At 38.2% G+C, this 21,328-nt stretch overlaps 1 protein-coding gene across 1 annotated transcript in view; it reads left to right on the forward strand.

Annotated features, from left to right (window-relative positions):
* Positions 1 to 21,328, forward strand: part of FAT4 (FAT atypical cadherin 4) — a 224,830-nt gene that overhangs the window by 126,209 nt on the left and 77,293 nt on the right. The window contains exons 4-6 of the mRNA XM_038399216.2: positions 2,126 to 2,476; positions 8,000 to 8,922; positions 9,630 to 9,804. Of these exons, the coding sequence (XP_038255144.1) occupies positions 2,126 to 2,476; positions 8,000 to 8,922; positions 9,630 to 9,804 (1,449 nt within the window). The remainder of the gene's footprint in view (positions 1 to 2,125; positions 2,477 to 7,999; positions 8,923 to 9,629; positions 9,805 to 21,328) is intronic.

Genomic DNA, 21,328 nt, shown 5'->3' on the forward strand with positions numbered 1-21,328 from the left:
TACTGTTTGGAGATCACTACAGTGCTCAGTGCAGTGAATTGAAAAAAAGTGCCTCTAGTAGTGATTGCAGTACCATGGGAATTCTTTTACTAAGCACAGAAAGATAGTTGCTGGGGCTGCTTAGGGTAATGAATGCGGTATTTTTAGGCTCATTATGTTTTAATGGGAATTAGTTTACAGGTGTACATATAATCCCTGCAGGTTGAGATGAGAATATTCTCTTAAATCACTAAAACAATCTTCAAAAATATGGAATTCAAGCATCAGAAATTAATAAAAAGTCATAATAATATGAGGACAATATATTTACTTAAGGTCAAAATGTGCTAGATATATACTGGTCCAGCGGTGTTTGGTACAGAATTGTGCCTTCATCCCTCCCTATCACAGGTGCACACAGGGGTGCTGCTGTTAGGATGGTGCAGCTTGTCCCATTCCACTTTCCAATGATCTTGCTCCAGTTGACAGGCCAGTATGCAGGGGGCAGGTAGGTGTTTCCCACTTGCTGTGTTTTATATCCTAGGTGATGCACAAGTGGAGCATTCCCAGTTTTCCATCCAGTGTAGGGACTGTAATTGCGGCTTGCCCTTTTGTGGGGGTGCATGAAGGCTCTTTGCCTCCTTTCTTAACCCTGCCAGCAATGATCAGCTCCTTATTTATTTGCAAATTACAATTGCAGCTGATATGATTACTATACATTTCGTAATCGTATCCAGCAGTAGGACAGCCTTTTAGCCACAATCAACAATATTGAAACATTATGAAATCAAATATCTGTAACAGAAACCAGAACTTTCAGCTTGATTAAACAGATGAAATTGTAGCACTAATTCTCATTCTGCTACTGAGCAGTTTTGATGGTTGCATTGCTCAAATATAACTAAGTGTGTTGTAAAGCATGTAATTTATCTGGTTCCATGAAAAAGCAACAAAATGATTTTCTGTTTTGGAAATGGAGTGACCTTAGTTAGTGTTAAAAATGCTTAGACGCTGACACCCAATTTCTAAACTTCAGTAAAGTATAACAAGAAGTGCAAAAATAAAACAATGGGACAAACTCAAAGGAAGTGGGAATTGTATTTGAATAAGGACTGCAAGAATGGACCCTCTGTGAAGAATGAGGGTTTTAGTTTCCTAACCAAGTATTGTGTTATTGCTCATGGTAACTTAAAAAAAAATAGAAATGAAAAGTTTGTTATACACTGAACAGACATTACAACTTTCAGCAGCTCCATTCAAAAAAAGAATAAATGTAGATTTAATAGCTGGCATTTACCTACACCCAGGGTTCCTTTCCTTGAACACTGCAAGTTAAATACGATTGAAAGACAGTGTTTTTGTCTCAATTTATGCAGTGTATTTACTTTTTTCAGTTTAAATAAAAAATAGAGATGCCTGTCCACGGTTCTGTATGTCCTAAGAATAATTTAAAATAAAAATCATACTGGAATAATCACTCAGCAGCCTAAAAAAACACAATACAATTAAATAAATAACAGAAAGTCAAAAATGTTCCTGTGGAGTAAGAGTCTGTGAAATTATCGATCATTTTGAGCACACGCTTATGGAAAAGTCCTGTAGAATGTAATGAAATATTTTTTCTGTAGGTTTTGTAAACCATCTTATAGAATTTAATACAGAATTTTCTCCTTTTTTAGGATGGTTTAAAAAATAGAAAGGATATTTTTTATTAAAATCTATTAAAATTTTAGAGTAATTATAGAGTGCACTGTTAGTTTCTGTGGCACCCAACGGGTTTCATTCCTTTTAAATGTATAGGATATTTCCAAGAAAAAAATGGATATCTAGTTAATTTAGGTATATTTCAGTGCCTCGGTGGGACTAATTGCATGCCTAAAGTTAAGCAAATACTTTAGTACTTTGCTGAATAGGAATGGACCTCGGTGCTTAAGTACTTTGGTAAATTGGGGCCTATATATGTAATTAATTCCCAATTTAAACAAAAACATACAATTTTGAGGCTCTTATTTCTTAAGGAAGAGACCTGTTATTCCACAGGAATGGTCTGTTTACTAGTTCTGTAGGAGTATTCAGTTTTATTTCTAGTCTTTTGGAAATTCCTCATTCTTGTTCTCTCACTGAGTTCTTCCATTGTTTTGTGTAGGTTCTTTGGTAGCAGCCATTTTAGCTATTGATGATGACTCTGGTGTAAATGGAGAAATCACATACACTGTGAGTGAAGATGATGAAGATGGTATGTTCTTCTTGAATCCAGTCACTGGAGTCTTTAACCTGACTCGCATATTGGACTATGAAGTGCAGCAATATTACATTCTTACTGTCCATGCAGGAGATGGTGGTGGTCAATTCACTGCCATCAGAGTTTACTTCAACATACTAGATGTAAATGATAATCCGCCACTATTCAGCATGCCCTCATACAGCACGTCCTTGATGGAAAATCTGCCTCCAGGATCTACTATTCTCAACTTCAACGTTACTGATGCAGATGATGGTATGTGTTCCTTTGTATTCTAAAAATTCTGATGGCAGATGCATGTTGCATGTTAGCAAGATATTAAGACGTTTGCTCATGAACAGGCAAATAATGGTCATCCATATAAAGACATTATTTGTCCACAATAACCATAGAGTTGTATCTGAAATATCCAGGTTTTTTAAAAAATACCTGGATATTTTAGTTATCACTGTGTGTAAATGGTGACTTTTTGATGGCTCACACTACGTTTTAGAATGTAAGGTTCTTTCCATGTTTCTATTTGACATCAGTAAAAAAAAAAAGACATTTAATACATGTCTGTATTTATTGAAGTCAAGTACTGGCTTCTCTGACATCCCCGTTGGGCATACATATTATTAGAATGTTTTACATATTGAGCATATTGAACTATGTAGGCACAATGAGAACAGAATACTTAATGATAATTTTCTTAATATTATGAGTTTAAATCAGATCTATAAAACAACTGTTTTAATTTAATATTTTATTTGGATTTGTTTTTCTTAACATTATTTTAAAACAAAATGTATAATTGATTCTAAAACATTACAAGGAAATATGTAAGAACCTCATCGGTAGTCATTACAATGCCCCCAGTTAAATGTATTGTATACTATAAGAGAAGATGAAGGGACAATGTCAGTACATGTCTGAGAAATGGTTACTTAAAAGGTTTTAATCCTTGGATTATTCACATGAGGGTTTACAAGGTATCAACATGTAGGGATTTAAAGGATGATAATTATAATTTGTTTAGTAAACTGACTACTGTCATATAGTTTATGTCTGTAATGACTAATGAAGAATAATTATTGTGTATATATTTATCTATCTGTATATAGATAGATATAATACTTTAAAATATTACTGTGTAGGATATTTGATTTTATTAAATGGAAACAGACATTAATGAGGTTGACTTTTATAAAATTACCTGAAAAATGTAGCTATTATAAGTGAAGGATAATCCATGTTATGTGCACATCACTCAAAATAACATCAGTGAAGTTATAGAAGGAGAATAAACACAACAAAAAACACAAAAAAGCAAATGAAAAAGCAACTAGGAATGGGGTATAATGCTTTGCATTGAATTTTCTCTTGATTTGGGTGACCATCTTAATGTCATTAAACATTGTGGACTTTATTATCCATTGCCTTGCACTTTATTCACTTATTTACATTGTGCAACATGGGCATGAAATATTTCCAGATCATAAGAGTAGTATTTTATACCTTCTTTGCACTCAAATTCCATAGGTGTAAATGACAATACAAGGTGTGAGGCAGTGTGGAAGAAGGTGTAGTATCCCCTATATTTTATGGCAAACTTACTGTTTTAGTAGGCTAGATTTAAAATTAATAGTGCAAAAACTGCATTACATTGGCATGCTGGGTTCACTATAGTATGCTGAGAAACAAGGTGGTTGATTGGACCAACTTCTGTTGGTGAGAGAGACAAGCTGCAAATTACGTATATTATCATCTTTTAAATCTCTACATGTTGACACCTTGTAAACCTTCATGCTATATGGTTGGTCCAAAGATAGTACCTCACCTACCCACCTTGTCTCTCTAAAGCCTGGGACCACCACACAACAACGCAACATACTCCTTATAGTAGACTTTATAAAACAACCTCTGTAACTTCAGCAAATGTTACAAGCTATGTTGATGTTTCAATCCTGAAATCTCTATCCGAGTAATTTCCTGCACACTTGTGTAAAACAGGATACCAGTTACTACTGTACTTCTCCATAAATAGCTCACAGATAATGATCTGAATATATATTAATAAACTGTTGTGTTGAAGTTGTCTGATAATTTATGTTAAATGATACGAATAGCCTGCAGGGGTATGAAAGGCATGTTTTAGATCAGGCTGTTTTTTTTTTCTGCTGGTCCAAAATAAACATTAGTAAAGTCTGCAAAAGCCTGCAGTAAGAAAATACTTCCATTGTTATTTTCCTGTCTGACCTGCCTCTTGGGAAACAACAGTTGTTTGCGGCAGTTTGAGTTGCTTTTATATACAGATGGATAGTAATACCAAAGAGAGTCTTCTATAGGTTTTAAATCTATGCAAAAAAAGACTGATGCATTGGTTCTTGTATTTTTGTTTCTGTTTTTTGTTTTGTTTCATATGGAATTAACAGAAGTGTTTAAAGGTATAACTGGAGTAACTTCCTCACAAACCAAAGCAACCTGTTGACTGAGTTTGTAAGAGATTTAGAAAAGAGAAAAACTACCACAGAAAAAACTCCAAGCAAAATGTTAGAGTATCTGCTGGGTCTTGCCCAGGGCCCTGTATGTGCCAAAATGAGGGAAAAAGGGTTGGTTCTTTCTTGAGCCATTAATATTAATTAACCAAGTTAAAAACTTTAAAGAGCTTGACATCTCCCTGTCCGAGCTTTGAAGGCAAGCATTGTCAGAGAGAAAAGAGAAATTCAGTGAGGCAGCTAACTAGTATTCAGTCTTGACAGTGATCAGTGTGGAGGAGTCCTCCTATCTTAAATAAAGGAAGTCTAACTCACAATAGCAATACAGATGAAAGATGCCCCCACCTCCAGTTAAGTGCATAGTGTTTTATTTTGTTTTTAAATGGACAATGCCTTTCTCCAATGAGACTATGGGTGAAATCCTGTCTCCATTAAAGACAATAGTAAGGCTTCTGTTCACTTCAGTAGGGCCAGGATTTCAGCTGAGCACGTGGGTAGCATGATGTGTTTCCAAGATTCAGACCCAAGAGAATGAGAGATATTTGTTTGTTTTGTTTTTAAAAGCAATACAAGGAATTAACATATTGCATCACATAGAAATAGACCGGGAAGTATAATAAAACTGTCATGAATTAGAAGAATGATAAATACTGGAAGTTCAGTACTATTATGAACAAATATTGTCAGATAAAAAAAGAATGAGTAATAAGTTGTATATGGAACAAGTGATAAAATATACCACTGAAAGAATTGGAAACACAGAGTAATAAATGTAATGAAAGTGTTTCTAATTCAATCTTCTTTAGGGTTCATTTTTTTCCCAGTGAAAGCCAGTGGCCAAACTCCCATTGGTTTAAATAGGAGAAGGATTGGTAGCTGATGAATTTCATAGTTTTTCATGGTATGAATACATTTTCTTGACATTTCAGAACATTTTCATGGGTAAAGTTAAGCAAGTTAAATCCAAGCTAAACAAATGTATAATATTATAATACTTAATTCTTCACTTGTTCAAAGCGATATACAAACATTAATTAATTTATGTCTGGCATATAAATACATTAATCTTTTCCAAATGTTATTGAAATGTATCAGTTTTTTCATGTCCAGTTCTACATATTTAAAAGAGAATGATTTAGAGTCTTACTACTTTGAGAACAATAAATAGCACCGATTAATACTTTGTATATAAGAATCATTTATTTCCTGGGAAGTTCAGTGGGTAGAGGAGAAGCTACTGAATAAAATTGGCAGGAAATACAAAGTAATGAGACACTTAAATGTCCAAATTGAGATTATACACTGTGGAAAAAGAAGTTTAGAGAGGGTTAGTTAGAATATAAAAACCCATTAAGTTTCAAACACAACCTTTATGACCAAAGAGGCTAAGTATAGAATTTTAAAATTATGTATTTATGGTTTCAGTGTTCAATGCAGAGACCAGAAAGAGAAAATAGATCTCAATTCACCTTTTTAAAGAATAATATAAATGTTTAGCATGAGCTCTGGGTTTTAATTTTTCAAAATACATTTTTTCAGTATATAGCATGCCTAAAGTAACGTAGGAGCTTTGTCAGGATTCAAAATATATTTTTCTTACCAAAATTTATAGATGTCTTCCTTGTCCATAATTGCAGCAGTTATATTTCAATCATAAGATAAGGATTGTTCATTTGATATTTTGAATGCTCTTTCATATATGGTAAAACATATCTGTACATGATTCTCTTTTGCTCTGCTTAATCTAGTTCTTGTTGCTTTTATTGGAACAGTTCCTAAAATAATTATTTTATGTAACCTCTCTGCCTTCTCTCTTTTGAATGTGTATCATTATTTGCATTAAGAATCAGATATACGGTAAATTTCTGACCCAGTGAAGTCAATGGAAAAGCTTCCTTTGACTTAAATAGGGCCAGGATTTCACCCTTAATCTGTGTTATTTCAAAGAGATCTTCAGGGACTCACCTAGTGGCCATGCACAGCACCTTTGACTTCAATGAACCTCTGCATGTGCATAAGGGTTAATGGACCCTCCCTATCCAATTTCAGGATAGGGACTTTAAAGTTCTAATTTACCACTACGTTACTCAGCATTATTTTATGCAGGTTAGATCAATGGAGTTGCACTGCTTTTGAAACTGGAGTGGTGAATCAAGCTTTATACCTCTAAAGCCACCAAATTGTTCTGGTCATATGATAATGTTGTTTATATTTTTATATTCTAGTAGTGATATACAATATCCACCTGCAATGTAAATATGGATTGTGTGTGTAAATATACAATTGCTGTAACCCCTAATTCCTTTAATTTACTTCCCCCCACCCTCCGTAAAAGTCCATTACTTTTATTGCCACTATCCTTGGCCAAGAACATTTGTGTTGTGTTTGTTCTGCCCCCTCATCCTTATTTCCCTTTTGAAGGATACACCCTTACCAACTCTCACAGCCTACAGTTTTAGGGCCAAATTCTGCTTCCACTGAAATCAATTGAACTATTGACATTAACCTTAATGAAACTTCATTGTTACCAGGATGTGTCTCTTTATACTGAATATTTTACAGACACAATTGATACATTGTTTCAAATCAAAATAATTTTGAGACTAGAAGGGAAGGGTAGGTTTAACAGATCCTGATCCAGATATCATTAAAGTCTACAGAAAAATTCTCACTGAATACAGTGGAAGTAGGTTTGATACCTGTTGTTTAATAAGATACTTATTACATACATTAACATGTTCAAGGCACTATATAACATTTATAAAGGCAAACTGATCCCTAGTGATTAAATCCATAATATATTTTTTGATTGGCATGTGTGTGAATAATCTGGGGCTCCATTGCTTTTGGTGTCCTTTTGCAGTAAAACATTAAAAAATAAATAAACAAATAAAAATGTGACCTAATCAGAATGTGTTGTTATCGTATGGCTTTTTGTGTCATTCAGATGAAACATTTACACACGTTTACAGAAATGCATAAATAAAGTTTTACAGTTTATAAATATTTTATCAAGACTGTCAGCTAACCATATCTTCAGTAATGTTTGAGTGCAGTTCTTGATTCTGAATATAAAATATAATATACAACCTTAGCGCATGTCTGTTTAATTTCAGGTGACACAAAAAGTGATTACCCTTTCTCCCATTTAATTGAATTGTTTCACAATGTAAACATTTTGCCAATTTTGTCTACTTCTAATGATGTTATTTACTAGAAATTCAAAAACCTACTTCTGTATACTTCATATGTATGACAAGAACAATGGGATTAAGTTACAGTCCTTATTTTTGTTTTACAGGCTCTAACTCGCAATTGTCCTACAGTATTACATCAGGAGATAGCCTAGGTCAATTTAATATTGACAAGAATGGAATCCTGAGCATCAAGCAGCCTTTGGATCGGGAAAGTCAGTCCTTCTATAGCCTTGTTGTTCAGGTTCATGACATGGCTACTCTGCTAGCCTCCAGATATACAAGCACAACTCAAGTTTCTATTATTTTACTGGATGTGAATGACAATCCTCCAAGCTTTATCTCTCCAAAGCTGACCTACATCCCAGAAAACACACCTATAGACACCATTGTGTTTAGAGCTCAAGCAACTGACCCGGACAGTGGTCCTAACAGTTACATTGAATATACTCTGCTGAGGCCTTTGGGAAACAAATTCAGTATTGGCAGTATTGATGGTGAAGTAAGGCTCATTGGGGAACTTGACAGAGAAGCAGTTGCTAATTATACCTTGACTGTGGTAGCTACAGACAAAGGTCAGCCATGCCTTTCTTCATCTACAGATGTAGTTGTAGTAGTCCTTGATATCAATGATAACAACCCCCTGTTTGCACAAAAGCTATATAAAGTAGAAGTGGGTGAAAATACTCTGACTGGAACAGATCTGACTCAGGTGTTTGCTACAGATGGAGATGAAGGTACAAATGGGCAGGTTCGCTATTCCATAATCAGTGGAAACACCAATAATGAATTTCGGATCGACTCTGTTACTGGCATGATAACAGTAGCCAAGCCTTTGGACCGAGAGAAAAAGCCCTTCTACTCATTAACTGTTCAGTCATCTGATCGTGGAAGTAGCCCCAGGACAGACACCACCACAGTCAGTATTGTTCTGATGGATGTTAATGATTTTATTCCTACATTTGAGCTTTCTCCATATTCTGTGAATGTCCCTGAGAATTTAGGGACACTTCCAAAAGTTATTCTTCAGGTCAGTACATGTAAAAATGTATTTACTACAAAACTATGTGCTTCATCAAAAATTAAACATATACTGAGATTTGTACAGTTGAATAGTTAACTTTTTGAGTATAACATGGCATGCAGTGTTTTTCTTTACATAGTTGTAAAACAGTTCCCTCACCCTCCCCCATCTTATACATACATTAGGATTTTAGAGGGTTGTTTCAGTCCCCTGGTTTCCACTTCCATCCCCACAGACCACCTCAGTCTGTTCCTTCTTTCTTTCAAACCTCTCTCTTTCTCTGTTTAAGGTGAGGCAATACTACAGTCAGAGTGCCATTCAGTGTGCTCAGACAGCAGCAGACACGATATTCTCTCCAGTTTGACAGGTTTCTGCAAAATCATCTATGGGTTTTGCTGAGCCCAAAGCTGGCTCAAAGGCTGGTCTTAACAATACATTCAGATATGGAGAAAAGGAGTAAATTATTAACTTTGTATTTTAAACCAGCACTTTTTAAAGACACTCATCACTCCTTTTAAATTAAGTCAGTTTGCTATTAACAACCAATTTTTAATAAACTTCCAGGCATTGTAATTCATTCTGTTACACATGGCATATTTCCTGTTCCACATAAAATACTGTGCCATAGAAGGTAATCTTGATGACAAACACAGACAAGCATGTACTCTTCAGTTATTATTATTTGTTTTGATGTTCTTATGTCATTTTTGTAGGTGATAGCAAGGGATGATGATCAAGGTCTAAACGGCAAACTTACGTACCTTCTTGTGGGTGGAAATGAAGCCGGTGCCTTTACTCTCTCAGCCAGTGGAGAGCTCCACTTGGTACAAACCCTGGATCGAGAGACGAAGGAGCAGTACATCTTGCTGATCACAGCTGCTGATTCAGGTAAATTGAATGTGCAGGCCACCCAGGCTGCATTTTTTTGCTATTTGCAAGCTTTTCAAAGCCTCATTTCAGTATATAGAAACAAATTGGAAATCTGTGTATTGTTTATAGTTGTTATGTGTAAAGTTAAGGACCTTAAGTTATATGAACATGCCTAGAATGAAATTCTGGTTCCACTGAAGTCCATAGGAATTTTGTCATTGAGTTTACTGGGACCAGGATTTTACTCTGGTTTTTAGATGCCTGAATGTACTCTGGGATTCTAAAGCCACAGAATTTGCTGCGGAATCCAAGTGTTCTTACCAAAAATTTTAATAACCATAAAAGCTTTGTTATCTGACATGTTGGGGAAATGAGGGGTGCCGGTAAGTCGAAAATTCCAGTTAACTGGGAGGGACTTTGGGTGTGGGAGGGGACTCGGATCTGGGGGTTGGGGTGCGGGGCGTGGACTCTGGGAGGGAGTTTGGGTGTAGGAGGGGGCTCAAGGAAGGGGTTGGGGCACAGAAGGGGTTGCAGAGTGCCAGATCTGGGTGGCGCTACCTTAGGCAGCTCCCTGTAAGCAACAACATGTCCCTGCTGCTCCTAGGCAGAGGCACAGCTAGGCAGCTCTGCACATTGCTTCTGCCCTCAGGCACTGCCCCCCACAGCTCCCATTGACTGCAGTTCCCAGCCAATGGGAGCTGCGGAGCCAGCATATATACTTCAGTTAACTTAAATGGACCATAATAACAGTAAATACTTACATCACTTTACAAATTTTGCCTAGTTAAGCACAGTGAAATTCTAGGGGATTCCTGTCAGATCAGTTGATATAAATGTAGAAACGTAATTATCCTTAGCAATAATAGGAGTGATATGCCCAATTCTCTGCCTATAGTAGCGCTATCTTTCTGAATAATTTTGTATTTTATCTGTTAGGATTTGCTTCTGGTTTTCAGCTTGTTTCCAGTAGTGTGTTATGTAGTGAGCAGTCAACCTGGGTTGGAAAGCAATGCAAGCTGAAACCTTGAAAAAAGGTCATCTTTCTGACATCATCATCCATGTTATCTCTCAAAATAAATCAGGGAAAAGGCATGATCCTTTGGACTTTAGGTTTGGCTTTTATTAACTTTGAAAAACAATCCTTTGGATTTGCTTTTAGCAGTGCAAGTAGCATCTTACTTAATAGAGTACATCTTATTTCATTTTGTTGCTAATGAAAATCTCTTTAGATATCCAGATGAAATTAAATCTGAAGATTTATGAGTAGCATGTCAAAGGCAAAATGCTGCCTGCCAAAGCCCTTTCCTTTCCTCTTTCAGTTCATCCATGTAGGGATAGGCAAAATAGACACATGACACTCATAGACACAACTACTAAGAAAACTCAACTGCATACTATCCTGTGGATGTCCCTTCCGCATACCTGCAGGATTCATGCACTTCCCTGTTTATTTTCCCTGTGTTCTTGTTTTGTGACTGCACGTCTACTGGCGTTCCCTGAATCTTTAGGCTATGGGCTGATTTAGTGAGCCGAGTCATGCTTCATGGTCCCCAGAGTCATAGCCAGCCAGTTTCAGATTGGCCATGATCCCAACCTGAATGCCTGTTATCCTTCATAGCAGGTACTTGGAGAGCACATGCTGCTCCTATATGCAACAGATGAAAGGAATTTGTATATGACACTTCCTGTGGTGCTCCCTGAAACACTCTACCTGTGCCTATCCTGCACAATGCCTCAGAACAGTTCTACTGAACTGCTAATACTCATCAACACCCTCACAGCAGTCCTCAGAGCTCAGAGGCCGAGATTCGGCTTTAAGTGTCCCATACACACTGAAGGGCAGATTATGATATCCTTACTCATGCAGAATAGTATTTCGTGGAGTAAGGTGTTACTCATTTGGAATAAGGCAGCATAATTAGGCCCTTCGTGAACACTTAGAGCCACACTGCACCTTGGACAATAACCCATGTAACGAGTGCAACAGAGTTGTGCCACTCAGGAGCACAAGAAAGGAATTGTACTTTGAAGAAAAGTTCCTTCCCTGAACTCCTCATCCTTCTGCAGGGAGTAATAGTCCGCTAGCAGTTCTTACCAATAGCAGGTTACTCCCCCTCCACTGCAATCAGCTGCACTAATCAACATATGGTGAGGGTGGTGCCAAGGTGCTAGTCATTTTCTACCCCTCTGTATCCACTCCCTGGCCATGTGCGTGTGGAGGGAATGGAGATCTAGGGAGGCAATGCAAGAACGTGTGTTGAGGAACAGGTGAATGTCTTAGCTTCCTTTTGCTCCATTTGGTTGCTCAGGCCAGGCCATAATCTGGCACTTCAAAATAGTTACTAAATGCCAGATGAACATCAAGTTGTTTTGTATAATAATAATATTTTTTTCTTTCAATACACTTTCAAGCAGTTTCCCAGAAGTACTCTGATAATCTGAACTAATACTAGGAATAAGGTTATTGTTATTTCCTGTTTGTTTTAGTCCCTACTTCTCCAGTCATCCTTCACGTCTTCACTAACAGCATTCCCTAACAACTTCTTCTTAATCTAGGAACCAATTCTCCCAAGTGCCTAAGAAGTTATGAGCATCATGAACTCATATTTAGTCAGTGGGGGGTTCTTTAAGTTTTAGAACCTCACAGGCATACTCAACACCTTGCAAGATTTAACCCCAAAGTCCCCTTTGTTCTGAATGAGAGAATCCATTTTACATCATATGCCACCAATCAGAATACGTGAATGCACAGTTGTGATTTATAAGTGGGAATGCCAGGAAAAAGGATGAACTTTAGAATAATATGATTGTGTTGCAGATGCTCACCCCCGAAACTCTACTTGCATATTTACCAAGACACCAACTTACAGCCATTCAAAAGTGTTTTTATGGGTCTGTTTCTAGCACATAAATCACTGGCTTAGCTGTACCTTTCTTTATGGCAAAGTTGATGGGAGAAGAGAGGGTTTACTTCTTTGTTCCATCTGGTGGAGATTCAGAGATGGGTAGACATTAAACTTTGGCAGTGTGACAAAAATTGGAGCGGCAGCTTTTATTTTAACTTCTTTAGTTCTTTGAACGTCATTGTGGAGAAAATTTTAGAATTCCAAAGATCAGCATCCTTTTATTTATTAGTTGCATTGATATTGAGTAACACATCTGGAAACCTGATAGCTGCCCCAGTCTACTGTTGAAATGAACTACAACTGCCTCATCTTGCATTTGCAGAATGGTGTGTTACTGCATAGCACAGCTAGAACCAGATATGCAGCTACTAATTAAAAGCCTTGTTTGTGGGGTTTTTTTCTATTTCAGAATAAACTAGCAACCGGATTACATGTAGTTTTTAACACTACTCTTTGAAAAACAAATCAGAGTGGATTGCTTGATATAATTAGCATTTATTTGGTATACCTCTTTGATTAATATGTTTTGCTTTAGAGAATCTTTGTGATAAAGATTTTCATTCTCCCTTTCAAGCATGTAGGAGGGCAAAGGTTACCTCCATAGAAGTTATGATCAGTTAACACAGGATTTTGTATATGTACAACAGAAGGATATGTGAGGAGTTTACCTCCTTGCACAGCCCATGCAACGGCCACGCACCAGAGCAGTCCTTGTAAGCAGAGACTATTTGCCCTTTCCTCTCCCAGCAAGCAAATGCCCAAAAGGGGATGCAGAAGTGGCTGAGCCATGGGCAGAGTGAGACCGATGCTCCAGGGGGAGCAATTTGGATGGGCCAAAGTTCACCTCCCTATGTTTCAAAGAGCCTCAGGGGGCACAAACTCTCTCCTCGGGCCTCTTAGGGAAGGGGAAGTCTGTACTATCCCCTTCGGAAGGCCATGTGCAAGACACATAATCCAGTTTCATGTCAATAAGGATTTAATGACTGGGTGCTCAGTTTGGAGTCAGGCCATCATTGTTATGCAAATCATCCATAACTCACAGTAAGGATGGGATTTTTCAGAACACTCAGTGTTGACCTAACTCTGTTTCCGTTCAAATCAATGGTAAAACTGAGCTGTAGGCCAAATCTGAGAGCTTTTTAAAATCTTGCTATGAATGTTTAGGGTCCAACTACCCCTTCCAAAATTTCTCCTTACAAAGAGAGTCCTTTCTGTTGAAATTGTGAGAGAGTGATGAAATATAATATCAGCATTTGAAAAGGTATTTGAAAAAAGTGAGTTTGAAATGGGATGATCTGCTTCTGCCTGACTGCTTGTTAGTGAGTTATTCTCTGTTTTGATGTCTTCCACAGCAAAAAAGATGGAAATTTATTTAGATTAACCCATATCTTTTAAACTAATGCTCCAGGTTCCAAAAGGTGTGCAGAAGAGACAGAATAGATTTCGTATTTGGCATGGGCTCATAATCCACAATTGGTTTAAATAAGACAGACTGAATCATAATGAGTTAAACATGCTGTATGCTTCTCTTTTGTTTTATGGGCTAAGAGAATCATGAGATTACGACGAATAATGTAGGCAGAAATTTAATTACTCTATACATATTTTAGCATTATAATTAGAAACACCCTAATATTTTTTGTACTAGACAAATAAGGCACAAATCCTCGAAGGTATTTGGTGCCTAACTCCCATAGGAGGATCCAGGCCTAAGCCTTTTTTTCTAACTGTTCTGCTAGTTTCACTTGGAAGTAGTTGAGAACATGCCTTTTCAAGGAAAAATATGCCCTTTGGGGTTGATTTACCACAGCCTAAAAAGGTTGACTTCCAAGTGCAAAGGGTCATTTCTCTCAATCTGGTGAGGGTTATTCCATTACCAACTAATCCATGAGAACAGAAATGAGTGTCATTCACCATCAGGAAAAATTTCCAAAGGGAAACTTTTCAGAAAGTTGCAAAAAAGAAAGTGCTCACAGATACTTCTGTATAAGATACTACCTTGCCAGGCAGCCTGGGGTGCGTACAGGAGTACCTCAGAATAACACTGACTACTGGTGTGATTCACTTTTATGGGTTAGTTTGCTAGTCAATATTTGTCATTTTCTTTCATTGGCTGATTAAAGGAGATTTGGATATTTGTAAAGGTCAATTTGCAATATGTATGTTTTGCTTGACTAAAGGAAATACTAAGTACTATTTATGGTGTAATACAAAAGACATAGTGAATTGCTACTATGTATTTCCCAAAGGAAGTAGCTACTGTGTGTAGGTATTTCTACTCATTTATTTCAATCTATATTATTTATTACCATAAGCAATTTAGAGAACTTCCACTGTGGGGAAAGTACAATTATTTCACTCAGCTAACTGTAGCTGAATTTTCAAGTTTCCTGTAGATTTGCTTAGGCAAATGCCTTGAGTGCCAGCACATATGAACATAAGAGGCCACAAACTTTACCATAGCATATGGCAAGTTTGAGTAGGACACATGATATGCAATATGTATCTACAGAACAAAATGAAGATAGTAATATGTTTTACCCTTAGTACACCTCTACCTTTTAACCAGTCTCTTTCCACCCTTTTCTTTGTTTCCAAGTACCCACTTTCTCTTCTCCCCTTTGTGCTTTCCCCAGGTATAACCCCCAACACACATTCACTTCTATTATCATTAGTCTTTCCCTTTCCCTGATCAAGTTAGGCATACAGTCACCAGTAGAGAACACAAACCGAGTCAGATGCCAATGTCAGTTTACAACCATTTGTAGGGTTCTTAGCAAAACAGATAGAATTCCATGAAACAAGGAGAACAGCAATGACCACATCATCTCACACATACATACTTAAGTTAATACTTTTACTCCTGCCAACCAGTAGTGCACAGTGTTACAATAAAGCTTTGTTCGTTCTGTGCTGGATAGGCATGTGTTTAGGATGGCTCACCATCATCAATTTACTTAGAATGTTCCAAGTGAGAATGATGACAAAGTGAGAACTGATGTTGGCATTGCTTCTGAAATATATATCAGGGTAGTTCAGGTTTCACCATAATATTATACAATATTGATTGAAAAGAATAAAGGCATGAAGTGAAGATTTCCAACTATGAGCTGGCATGAGTGCCATCTTGATTGTTTTATATAGACTCACCAGTTTTAGGTACGCAAAGCAGGTGTATCTTTTTTGAAAATGTATCTAAATAGGCCCTTCTCTCTCTAATACCATATTGCTTATAGTTTAAGAAAGTAGGCTAGAACCACAGTTCTCGATACTCAGAAAGTCCAAAGGCAAGCAAGAATTATAAAGCTATTTGAAATGTAAACTGTTACATTCTCAAGCTGCTGTAGTTTCATCTTTTGCCTAAATGTTACTCCATACATTATACTTAGCTTTGTAAATATTGGGTAGAAAATGTTTTAAGAATACTTTATTCATGGATATGTCACTTTTACATGAAACTGAGACAAATGTGCCAGTGGGTTTGGAAACTGCCAACTGTGGGCAATCGTGGATGTGTGTGTGTGAATACTTCATCCTCTTGAAAGAATAAGAAGATAAATACTTGAGTGGTAACAGTGCTAGACAAGGAAAATGTCCTGATCTTTGAGAACTATTAAAATTTTCCAGTCACGGTGATCTTAAACCCTTGCTTAAACAGCACATTACACCTTATAAATTGAAAGTCTGTTAGCTAATTCTTCACCTCCAGGACTACAATTTCAAGAAGCTTAATTGCTAGGATAAGACCTGTAAAACATGAACATATGGCATGAATAGTTATCCTGAAGGTTAATCTTCACCAGTTGTATCTGATGCTTTTAAAGTACAATTCAATAACATGCAACCATGATTAAAGGGAGCTCACTGTGGGATACACAGGAGTCATAAGCAGACAAAATTGACTTGGTCAGCAGTTTCTAAGGGAACCAACCTCCCTGGTGTTTTCTGTCTACAACAATGACTTAAAGACTAAGTAATTGTTGGTTTTAAAAATATATGTTTTTAAGTTCATTTCATTGTTTAAGTTCAATTTTATTTGTTAAAAATGTTCAGTCTTCAAGCATGTACCCCTTGTGCCCACAAGTATGCATCTTCATCTATTGCACCCTCTGACTTTCATACAATACGCACAGATGCATATGTGCATGTTTTACATGTGCATATGAAAAGTTGCCCCTAAAGGCTCTTTCTATTAATCAGTTTTTTCCATCCAAAATGCATCTTCTTGCTGGGAAGCTTAACATAATTCTGGGTAAAAATGCTGTAGTTTTAGGCATTTCACTCAGAACCATCCCAAATGAGTTGTACTTTAGACAATTAGATTACAGGAAAATATTAAGGGCTTTATGACATGATGGATTAATGCCCAAGCCTTTCACTGTAGGAGATCTGAGTTTGATTGCAGCAAATTACTAACTGGCATCTGTTTAGGTCACAAACCCATTACAGAAAATATTGCACAGTATGTGCCAGCACTATTCATAGCTCTAAATAGACTTTGCCAGCCTTTCTCTTTCATGGTCAAAAGGGCTAGTGTGATCGTTAGTTGCATTATCAGGTAGATCTCGAATAGGAGGAGGGAGTTTACTTTACCTCTGTTTGGCACTGGTGCTGCTCGAATACTGTGTCCAGTTCTGATGCCCAAAGTTCAAGAAGGATGCTGATAAATTGGAGAGGGGTCAGAAAAGAGACATGGGAATGACTGAAGGTTTAGAAAACCTGCCTTGTAGTTATAGACTCAAGTTGCTCAATTTGTTTGGCTTAACAGAGAAGCTTAAGGAGTGACATGACCACAGTTTGTAAGCACCTGCTTCAGGAATAAGAATTTGATAATGGACTCTTTGGCCCAATGGCTGGAAGTTGAAGCTAGACAAAATCAGACTGAAATAGGGTGTAAATTTTTAACAGGAAGGGTAATTAACCTCTGGAACAATCAACTAAAGGTTGTGATGGATTCTCCATCACCAACAATTTTAAAATAGAGATTGGATATTTATATGCTCTAGGAGTTACGTTTGGCGAAGTTTTATGGCCTGTGTTACACTGGAGGTCAGATTGGATAATCACAGTGATCCCTTCTGGCCTTGAAATCTATGAATCTATGAGTTCTAAAATTTACCTGACTTTTTTAAAATAATTAAAAAGATGATGGAATATAGGTATGTGTTGCTTTATTTGTCATATTTTATGTCAACCTTTACTGACAGGTGAAACTACACACCACGATGACTTCCAAGAACCCATTCATTTCACCTGGGCTTCTTCACACCAAAAGGTTACTGTCTAAAATGACTGATCATTTGGATCAAGCCACATATTCTAAAGCAGGGATCATATGTTCCTTGATGGGAATGGGGACTTCTGCTTTCTAAAAGCCCTCCTCCCCTGCAGCCTCAGGAGGAGAAGCACAGGAAAGAATACCCTTAGCCCCTTCAAGGAGTGTACATACTCCCCTCCCCTCCTTGTGGCTGATTTTGATGGGTTGAACACAAGGTACACCATAACCCTAATGCAGTGGTTCCCAAACTTGTTTTGCCACTTGTGCAGGGAAAGCCCCTGGCAGGCCAGGCCGGTTTGTTTACCTGCCACGTCTGCAGGTTCGGCCAATCGTGGCTCCCACTGGCCGCGGTTCACTGCTCCAGGCCAATGGGAGCTGCTGGAAGTGGCGGCCGGTGCATCTGTGATCAGCCGAACCTGCAGACATGGCAGGTAAACACATTGGCCCGGCCCGCCAGGGGCTTTCCCTGCACAAGCGGTGGAACAAATTTGGGAACCCCTGCCCTAATGGCTCCCCAGCACCAAACGGAAGGGTTTATGAGCAATTCCCCCAGCTCTGGGGCACCATTTTGTCCTGGGAAGAAAGATCTCTCACATCCCTCCTTAGGATTAGAGTAGGACTGGGCTTTGGAGCCTTATTGTGAGTATTGTGTTCGTTGTCTTTTGGGGGCTGGGAATGTATTTTCCACTCACTACCAGTAAAGCGTGGGCAGATGAGTAAACCCTCTCCCCCCCAAACCTTAGGTGTTCATGTTGGTGCACTTTGGCAGGTGCCCAGTGCAGGTGTGATCATTCAGTGGGGTCTAGTTCCCTCATACACTGGAATAGGAAATTGGATTAGGAAAAGCATCTCCTAAACAAGGTGAGGGATGGGACTGGTGAATTGCATTTCTAATACCTGTTACAGTAGAGAGACAACCCTTGAATGAAGGGAGGAAGGGTCTGTCCTATGGTTCTGGGACCAGGTTAATGGGGTGGGGAGCTGGCAGCAGCCTTTCCCCAGGTAGTACAAATGACAAAAGGAAGAATGACCTGCACTGGACGAGTTATTTCCAGGAAGTTCCTAGATGTGTTACTTAATAAAATTACAGCCAAGTTAAACAACATTCCTGGTTTCTTCCCTTTCTTCCTGTGGCATCCAGGACAGCAATGCTCTGATTCTAGGAGAGTTCACAATCCAAGACTTTCAGACTAGGATGCAAATTGCCTTTGTAATTTTATAAGGTTTTCAGACTAACCAATATAATTATCTTTTAGTTTCTCTTCATGAACAAGTTCTCTTTTTAGTGACTAAAGAATTTTCTGAAAACCTCTGAAACTATTACGTTGTGAGAGGTTAATCCCACCCCTTGATCTCATCCAGCTCTGCAGCAATCCCTTTGAATTCTAAGCTCTGGTTGTAATTTCTTACCTCCAGTTCTCCTGTTCAATCACACAGGCAATTGAAACCTCAGTTTGATGCAGACAAAGTTCATAGACACTAGTTATAATATGAATATGATCATTTTTATTTATAAAAACAAATAAACTTTTATTTAAAAAAAAAAATAAAAGGATTACAAACCAGAAATAATACAGTAATCTTTCCTCTCATGTATATACCGACCTCACACAAATGTAAAACATTAGGTAGTAGAATTAGTCCAAATGAGCTGCATTATAAGATGTGGTGGGTCTCAGACCTTGCTCCATATAACCTTGCTAGAACTGGTCAGAAATTTTCCTCTGGAACAATTTTCTGTCAAAAAATGCCAATTCATTGAAATCAAAACATTCTGCGGGTATTGTCAATTTCAATTAATCTTTCAAAGGAAACAAGACAGCTTTCCTGACAGCTTACCTGCCTATGCACCTCCCAAACAGCCCACCTGTAGGGCTGCAAGGTCCCTGGCTCGTTGGCCAAATTGCAGAGACACCAGGGCTGCCAGGTGCTTATTTTGTTTCTGAAACACCAAAATGTTCCAACAGCAGGAATGTTCCAATGTTTCCCAAAATAAATATTGTAGAATTTCACTCCCACAATAGTGTTCAAGGTTTTGGTTTCTTTTCCCAATTTGGGACAATACTTTCCCCCAAACTCTTGAAATTTTTCATGGGAGTGAAATTTACTTTCATGCCGACTTTCTCTAATTTTGTTCCTTCTAAGTAAAATTTCAGATTTTCTCTGGTTGAACCCAGGAAATGCTTCACTTTTATGATACTTAATAACATGGATCCTTAAAAATACTCTTAAGTACTACCTCTTCATAGCAAACCGCCTCTTTCAGAATTGGGACTAGAAATCTAGTTGTAAAGCTCTGAAATCTAGGCCTTTATCTCTTAGAGCTCTTCTTCAAGTATTACTCCCACCTATGTGGGGTCAGCTCTTCGCCACTTTAGTCTGTCTTGAAGCAGTGCCTCAGAAACTCCACAGCTAATCACATCCTTTTGTATGACATTCATCTGTCTAGTTTTGGGCCTTCCAACCCTTCCTGCACCCTACATTTTAAAGGTTAAGAAGCTTGTTTCCTGTATATTCTTCTGATCTTATTCTCACATGCCCAAATTATCGAAGCCTGGATTCCTCTTCCTCCCCCCACCCCCGTAATTGGTACTACCTTGTTATGTGTTATATAAAACCCACATGGGGATAGAAGAAGTTAAGGGGCAGTTCTAGGCCCAAGTTGCCGTGGCTCATCGCACCTGTGGACCCTGTGCCAGTTGGAGGAGGAATTTAAAGGATAGCCAGACAGCTCAGAAATGGGAGAATAGCAAATAAGAAAGGGGGATGGACTATCATCAGAACTCTGCAGGAGTCCTTGCTGCAGGGAACAAGAGCTTGCAAGCGGCAGCTACCTCAGGCCCCAGAGGAGGGACTAATTTGTCATTAAGAATTAAAGAACCCTTTGCTCTATTTTTTCTTGGATTGTTTGTGAGACTGTGACCACACTCTGGACTAAGAAACTGAGTGGCAGAAAGTGACCCAGGGAAGCTTGATATTGCTGGGTCAGAGCCTGGTAGAGAGGGAGGGCCCAGGCTTCCCTTCCAGCCAGTCACAAGGGCGGCAGCACTCCCTCTCCCCTGCCTCTTTGAGATAAGGGGGAAAGGAGGGTAAAGACATTGGAAGCACTGAAATAAGTGTATGAGAACTTCTGAGGCCCTGAGTTGGGTCAGAAACTCCTTTTTTGATGATGCTGGACATTTATACTTTCTTGGACTCAATTACCCTGGAAAGGGGTAGACTTCAGTAGTGACCTGGCTGGAGGTTTGAGTTACTATCTACTATCCATTGCCATGCCAGAGTGGCCATCAACAGGGGATGCTACAAATGGGAGAGTTGTGACCCAGGGACCCAGTGGCACTAGGCCATACCACCAGCA

This window comes from Dermochelys coriacea, chromosome 4, assembly GCF_009764565.3.
Source record: "Dermochelys coriacea isolate rDerCor1 chromosome 4, rDerCor1.pri.v4, whole genome shotgun sequence".
In the NCBI taxonomy this organism is placed as follows: Eukaryota; Metazoa; Chordata; order Testudines; family Dermochelyidae; genus Dermochelys; species Dermochelys coriacea.